Source organism: Onychostruthus taczanowskii, unplaced genomic scaffold (assembly GCF_017590055.1).
Source record: "Onychostruthus taczanowskii isolate IOZ18803 unplaced genomic scaffold, ASM1759005v1 scaffold29, whole genome shotgun sequence".
NCBI lineage: Eukaryota > Metazoa > Chordata > Aves > Passeriformes > Passeridae > Onychostruthus > Onychostruthus taczanowskii.
This window is the reverse complement of record NW_024500239.1, coordinates 3,776,652-3,784,498: the sequence shown is the minus strand read 5'-3', so window position 1 is coordinate 3,784,498 and position 7,847 is coordinate 3,776,652. Positions and strand designations below refer to the sequence as shown.

Here is a 7,847-nt window from a genome sequence, read left to right as displayed (position 1 = left end):
GAGGGAGGGAGGGCGGGAGCGGGAGGGCGGGCGGGAGAGAGGGAGAGCACGAAAGCAGCGCCAGGAGCAGCGGCAGCAGCAGGGCCGGTCACCCTCGCCCCCTCCCTGCTCCTGTGCACGCCAGTGCAAGCCATGTCCTATCCTCAGGGTTACCTCTACCAGCCCCCCGGCTCGCTGGCTCTGTACTCCTGCCCGGCGTACGGGGCGTCGGCGCTGGCGGCCCCCAGGAGCGAGGAGCTGGCCAGGTCTTCGTCGGGATCGGCGTTCAGCCCTTACCCGGGATCGGCAGCTTTCACCGCCCAGGCGGCGGCCACAGGCTTCACCAGCCCGCTCCAGTACTCCACAGACCCCGCCACGGGATTCCCCTCCTATATGGTAACTACCGAAGAGAAACCCTCTCCTTCTTCATTAGCATCCGCATTCTCATCCTCATCATCTTCAGCCTTTCTCCTCACACACTCACCATCAGCCCCCGACACCACGCCGCACAAGCGGGCTCCCCGCGCCGCCGCCGCCTCCGCGCTGCCGGCGCCGGCCGCGCATCGCTCCGCGCCTCCCGCAGCCCGGCCGGGGATGAGCGCAACGGAGCGGAGGCGAGCGGAGCGGCGGGCCGGGGCCGGGGCCGGGGCCGGGGCCGGGGCCGGGGCCGGGGCCGGGGCCGGGGCCGGGGCCGGGGCCGGGGCCGGGGCTGGGGCTGGAGCCGGGCGCCGCTTCGCGTCCCAGCCAAGCGCGGTGCCGGCCTGGGTCCCGGGCTCTCCGCGCGGTTTGTGGAGCCGGGAGGGCGCTTTGGTTAAGGAAACACGGATGGTCTCAGCCAGCTGGGTTGGATGCTTCCATTCTCCCCCCGTTCCCGTGTCTGTGTGTCCCAGGCTTGCTTTTTTTTTTTTTTTTTTTTTTTTTTTTTTTTTTTTAAATATGTATTTGTTTTTCTTTTCGCAGTGATAGCACAAGGGAGGGTTTCCTTTTTCTTCTTCTATTTTTATTTTCCCCTAATTTTTCTTCTCTCTCTCTTTTAAGTCGATGTTTAGAGGCGCTGGGGGCTTTATCCCCGTGTGGTTTTATTTACTTTCAGTGTGTTTTGTGCTAATGGTTTAACTGGATTTTGGAAATGAAAGGGAGCATCTGTTTGCGATCTGTGAGCTTCGCTTAAGCCCAAAATGGTCGTAGTGGCCGCAGTTTCGGATTTCACTTTCTTCTTATTAGTTTAAGGAGCTGTTGCAATTGCATGTTGTGTGTGTTCTGTGCATAAAGTATATAAATACAACCATAAACTATAGAAATAAACGGCACGTCTAGATGGTTATATAGTTTTATAAACACGCATGCACTCAGAGAGTCAGACATACATCTAGTCCGTACACACAAAGACCTGTGCTCTGAATTTGAGACTAGAGCCGCTGTCGATATCCTAGGAGAGGATGGCAGCGGGGTAGTTCTCTCTCCCTGCAAAGTGACAGGGAAACTACTTGCTTTCCGTCTGTTCATAATACAGTGCATAAATTGTCGTGCAGTCTTTATTCGAGGTGGTATAAAAGATCTGAGGGTCTCTCTTGTTTTTCCTGTTGAGAAGCAGTAGGCGAGTGGCTGGAAGTTGCAGCGAGGTTGTGAACTGTGCGGGATATTGGGCGATGTTGAGCCTATGACTCTCCGATCTGCGGGGTACACAGACGTGCTGAAAGTTAGCGAGTTTCTTAGGGATATCTTTAACTTTTCTTGCATTATGCAGACTTAAATAAGCGCAATTTAAACGTTAAAGAGCGAATTAAAATGCTAATTACATCGCATTTGAACAATTCGAAACGGTGCATATCTTCTGATTTGCAAATTGGATTTGCAATGCATTAGTGCAGTGAATTGCTAAGTGGCGGCTTTGTTGTATTTTCTATAGCAAAAAAGGAAACATCTTTTGAACCTTTGAGAGAAATGTTGATATCAAGACACTACCTGTAGGGCCTTTAAAACGTCTGCGCTGTTCAAAAATTATATTGGGAAATATTCAATTACAAGGAGCTGAAATTAGTCAGAAAGATTAAAACATCGCCGATTTTAAGCGCGTGTGCCTGTGTCTGTGTGCTGGGCGGAGGAAGGAGGGGGGGAGAATTGTAACTTAATGGCCTTTGGGTGCTGCTACTCCCCCTCATAGAATATGGATACAAGACACCATCCCGGGGAAATACAAATATAACCGCCGATCTCGCCTTGACAACTCACTAATGGCTATCAGCAATAACAAATTGCCAACCCCACCGTTCTGTTCTGTCCAGGGCTCCCCTTACGACGCCCATACGACGGGGATGACCGGAGCCATCAGCTATCACCCGTACGGCAGCCCTGCCTACCCCTACCAGCTCAACGACCCCGCGTACAGGAAAAACGCCACCCGCGACGCCACGGCCACGCTGAAGGCCTGGCTACAGGAGCACCGCAAGAACCCCTACCCCACCAAGGGCGAGAAGATCATGCTGGCCATCATCACCAAGATGACCCTCACCCAGGTCTCCACCTGGTTCGCCAACGCCCGCCGGCGGCTCAAGAAGGAGAACAAGATGACCTGGGCCCCGCGGAACAAGAGCGAGGACGAGGACGACGACGAAGGCGATGGAGCGAGGAGTAAGGAGGAGAGTCCCGAGAAGATGCCCGAGAGCAACGAAACCTCCGCGGAGGACGAAGGTAGGCGTGGGGTGTCTGCGGCCCCGGCGGGGTGGCTGCATCCCGCCCCGTCGAGTCCCCCGGGACCGGGGCAGCGGGGTAGGAGCGGGGGTGAGGCATTTAACAAAAGCGACCCCCAAACCTGTCCCGTCCCGTCGCCCCCGGCTGCTCCGGTCACTTGTCGCCTATCACTGCCGAGGCGGGCGGGAGGCGGCTGGCGACCGCGAGGGGCTAGGCGGGGAGGTGCGGGGGGCGCAGCGGAGGAGACGGCCCGTGGGGATGGATGCTTCTTGGAGCGGGAAAAGGCCGGGATGGCTTGAGCCTGCCTGGCCGCAGCGGTGGCGCGGTGGTGGCTGGGCTCGCTTCTCTCACGCTCTGTTTTGCCGCCCCTCCTCACTGCCTCTCTGTGCCCGGCGGGCCTCCGCAGGGATCAGCTTGCAAGTGGACTCGCTGACGGACCACTCCTGCTCCGCCGAATCGGACGGCGAGAAGCTGCCCTGCCGAGCGGGAGACCCCCTGTGCGAGTCGGGCTCGGAGTGCAAAGACAAGTACGAGGACATCGAGGAGGAGGAAGAGGACGAGGACGACGACGAGGAGGAGGACATCGAGGAGGATGACGGCGGCGGCGGGGAGCGCGACCCGCCGGCCAAGCCCGCCACCTCCTCGCCGCTGGCGGCCGTGGAGGCCCCGCTCCTCGGCCACCCGCACGCCGACGCCGCCCGCAGCGCTAGCAAGGCAGCTCTGGGGCCCCGCGCTTCCCCCGGCCCCCCGACGCCGGCCAGCAAGCCCAAGCTCTGGTCTCTGGCCGAAATCGCCACCTCGGACCTCAAGAGTCAGACCCTGGGCCAAGGCTGCCAGCCTGCGCCGCTCTCCTCGGCCACCCCCGCCTCCGCCCCGCACAGCGCTGCCTACTCGCCCTCCTCCCTCCTGGGGAGGCATATTTATTACACCTCACCTTTTTATAGCAACTATACAAACTATGGGAACTTTAACGCTCTGCAGAGCCAGGGAATCCTGAGATACAACTCCGCAGCAGTGGCTTCAAACGAGGGACTAAGTCAGACTGTCCTAAATGCCAGCTCTGTCCACAAACAGAGCAGTGACTCTTTGAAAACGATAACTAACCAGCTAGAACAACATTACAGGCCCTCTAGCTATGACTCCAAGAAAGGTAGGTGACTTGTTTCCGCCGCTTTCTTCCCTCTTCTCCCTCGTCCTTCTTCCCCGACCCGTAGACGTCCCCTACGCGCTGTAAATACTGAAACCTTCTCTGGAAAATACAGCGAGCTCGGTGCCACCGCTGCCAGAGCGAAGATGGGCACTCACATAACCTGGGGATTTAAACCTGCGTGTCGCCGTCGTATCGGTACCTGCCCCTAAGAACCGCGAAAGGAAACGCGAAAGACGACTTTTAGATCAGTCTCACAGGCTGCAGATGCAGCTTTGAAAAGTAGTTTTTTTAAAAAAAGGAAAACTACACACAGAGCTATCCAGAAAGCATTGGTGTCATTGACTCTAATTTATTGTTTTCCTGACAAACTGGTTTGACTCTCTTTGTTTCCTGTATTCTCACGGGGTTTTTTTCAGCTTTGGGTTCAGATAATTGCTGACCTTGGACGTGAAATTACGTGGAGCGTGACATTTTTTTGTAACTGGTTGCTTCTTGGTTGTTTGGGTTTTGGGGCCTTTTTTTTTTTTTTTTTTTTCGAAAAAGTTTTGCACTAATATGCAAAACTTTTATTCTACAAAATTATTCGAGATACAAGCAAATATAAAATATTGGTTAGTCTTTTAAACGACCCAGCTACGAATTGTGCACCAGTGAGGGTTGGGACCTACACAGACTGTATAATCTAGTTAGCTGGCTGTGTCCTGTGACTAACTGGCGGTTATATTTTGACAGATCCCACTGAAGTCTGCACAGTAGGAGTACAACCATACCTATAGAAGTGCAATCACACAGCAATGCAAGTAAGTGAGAACATTTTCTATTACACTGATCATTTGGCATCGGGTCTGAGACGTGCTGTACAGTTCTAGACTCACTTAACGTTAATTTCTTGCTTCATTACTTGAGAGTTTGGTCACAAAGTAAAGCATTATTTTTTCTGCTGTTTCCGGAAACCTCTTATGACTACTTTTATTTCTTGGGTTTGCCTTAATTTTCAAGCCAGGTTAGACGTTCCCTCACTTTGCATACTCTTCTTCGCTTGTGTAAGGCACAGACTTAGGGTCTGCTTAAAATTTACAGAAAGAAATCTTCATGAGAGAAAAAAACCCCAAACTTCGAAAGTACTGTTATTTAAAAACAGGGTGCTTGTGCTCACGTGGTAGTGCTAAAATTGAGTGGGGGCTTCACGCAGTGACTGCGTATTTAAAATAAAAAGGGACAACTGTAAGAAACCGACGTGAGTCTTAAGCAAGGTACGTTATCTGTGACTTGGCTCTTGCCTGGCTAGCACTCTGAATACTTCCACATTTACAGAGAAATAAACAACAACAAAAAAAATCACCTTGCCAATATTTTTCAACTAACTTTTATTTTTGTTAGAAGAAATTAGAAGAGTAAGAATTTTGCTTTACTTCCTTTCCCGCCCACCCCGTTTAATGGTGCTAGAGTTTAATTGAAGGATTTTTGGATGATCTGGTTTTTTCCTTGGTCCACAGGTAGGTGTCACAATTGCTTTGAAAAAAGTCAGCAAGCCATCATCTCTCCCCGAGCTAAAATATATAACAAATCTCTAAATCCGGATCACATCTGGTGCCACTGTATAAAAGAAGACCACAGAGCACTATTAAATCTTCAGAATCTAATTATTAAACCAGAATTTTGTTGGACATATGTGAGTTTGCTGGTATAGTATAGTTTCCCCAATGTATGTGTGACTTTTGAAAACAGATCTGTTTTTCTCAGGATATCTTGAATTGATCACTTCATTGCCACGGTATCTATTCGATAGGTGTGATAGGATTTATTGTAAAATTTATTTGTAAAAGATGTATACAGTAGAGATAATAAAGACGTGATTGGAGAACTTGAGTCCTTACAAAGTGGAAACAAATTTGATATTTATTTTTGTAACGATATAAAGCTTCTAGTAATTTATGCAAGTTGTATTGCAATGAAATCTGAACTTTTTGTAAATAAATTTTGCCTGGTTTTTATTTGAAACGTTGATGGTTATACAATCTTTGGTTGTTTAACAAGAATTCTTTACTAATTTATATCTCTAATTGTAAATAAAAACAGACTAGTCTGCAACAACATTGTGTTTTTCGTTCATTTCCCTCAAAATACCAATTTATTATTTAGAAAAGGAGGAAATTTGTAATTTCACTAGTAGAGCTAAGATCATAAAATGAGTAAGCAATTTAAACATGTTGCAAATATATACTTTGCATAAATTAATTCCTTCTGGCTTGTTCCGTTATACTTAAGCTTTAAATACACTCATATGTACAAATACGTATTTGTATATATACATGAATATGCGTAGAAAGGGTGATGGGAATATATGCATGTTTCTTATAAACTATTTATATTGGGTGTGAAGTAGCTCTTTATTAATCATTCTTTAAATTCATTATTTCTAAGGTAAAAAATATCAACCATGGCTTACTTCTAAATATTTATTTTCGGCTTCTGGCTAAAATATGCAAGGGGAAAAAAAAAAGATTAAAAATGAAATACCTGTTTGGGTCTTTTTTTTTAAATGGTTTTCCCTCTTTATATCAGTAAACCATACCTTTACAGTTACATTGGAAGTCCGCTTTGATTTGAATAATAAAATTAGCCAACTCATCATTTTCATTTTTAGCAAAATAATGGGAATCCTCATATAATATAATTTCAGAAAAGAAACGAACAATCATTTATTTTCCCCAAAAGATAAATTGAGTGAATATAACTTACGGTTATAAAACAAGAATAATAGCTTCTTAGATTGCCCTTTAATCAATCATACACTTATTTTTCAAGAGGCTCATCTATTTTATTCCATGATTAATAATGTTCCAGCGTGAGAGCATTATTAGATCCCAGCAGGGGAGATCCTGAATGCTTTTAGCTGCTTTGGAATGGTCAGTTGGGGTTCATTATGGTCTGATATTGAACAATTTATAAAATCTTGTCTAAACATCTGCCAGCTCAGATAGGCTGATGTGTCTGAAGATGGGAAATTGCTGGACCAGTTGATATTGACAAACGGATCTCTCTCCAGTGGCTTTTTGTTCAGTGAAAATTAGTGGCCTCTTGCTCAGGTCTTGTTAGAAAGGGCATTTGAAAGTGATCTTAGATACTTCAGGCATCAGCCTTGGGAAGGTTAACTGGATAAAGAGCCCTGCTAGTCTGGAGTCCGGAAATATGTTGTGATTATACGAAATAGGGGGAAAGGAAGCTGTTTTTCTTGAATGCATATACGCAATTCCCATGATGCATCTTCCCTTGTGCACCCCTCTCACCCCTCTTTGTAATTTACCCCTATAAAGACATCTAACTGACTGGGAAAATGCATGTGTTTTTCAGCTGAAAGGGCAGAAATTAATAACGTTATCCTGAAATACTCTGGGATCTGTCTAGCTAAATCTAAAGCAATGAAGATCTTTGCAGCTGGAGGCCTAGTCATACTCTTACACTGTTTGTGGAATGATGCTTCTTTCCTCCTGTAACATCCTCTTTTCATTGAGGTAGAATGAAATTGTATCTGCATGTAGTGTGTAGTACAATTAGGCAAACAGCTAAGGAGTAATTAATTTTTTCCCCTCCAGTTTAGCATATGATGTAGATTGCAAAGATTTACTATAATCATTCTCGACCGTCTTTACTATGCAGTCCAGGAAGGTTTTATGGAGGGATTTTTATGTCAGGGGAAATACCTGAACTTTCTTTCCCCCACTCTTGTTCCTACTCCATGAGCCCCCACCACCCATGTTATACGTCCCAGGTCTCTGTTGGACACAAAGTGTACATTTCAATTGGTAAAAACCAAAAGCTGTGGCAGAGATTAAAAAAGACTGACGACATTCCTTTGATGTTTATACGCCCAAAGACTTATAAAAGATTTCCATAATTTACCCACCCTTGCTAGTATTTAGACCTGGATTTCTTTCTGGAAAGAAAAGTAGAAAGACTTGGAAAACTCGCTTTCAAGTATTCACTATGTATGTAAAACCCAATGGACTTCTCTCATCCTCTGAGA

The 7,847-nt window shown here is 47.1% G+C and overlaps 1 protein-coding gene across 1 annotated transcript; it reads left to right on the top strand.

Annotated features, from left to right (window-relative positions):
- The first annotated feature begins 55 nt into the window (after positions 1–55).
- On the top strand, positions 56–5,527 carry IRX2 (iroquois homeobox 2). Its single transcript, XM_041408118.1, has 5 exons — positions 56–375; positions 2,265–2,670; positions 3,077–3,820; positions 4,553–4,620; positions 5,317–5,527. Exons 1-4 carry the CDS (start codon positions 133–135, stop codon positions 4,594–4,596), a joined length of 1,437 nt encoding a protein of 478 aa, XP_041264052.1. The 5' UTR covers positions 56–132; the 3' UTR covers positions 4,597–4,620; positions 5,317–5,527.
- The last annotated feature ends 2,320 nt before the right edge of the window (positions 5,528–7,847 follow it).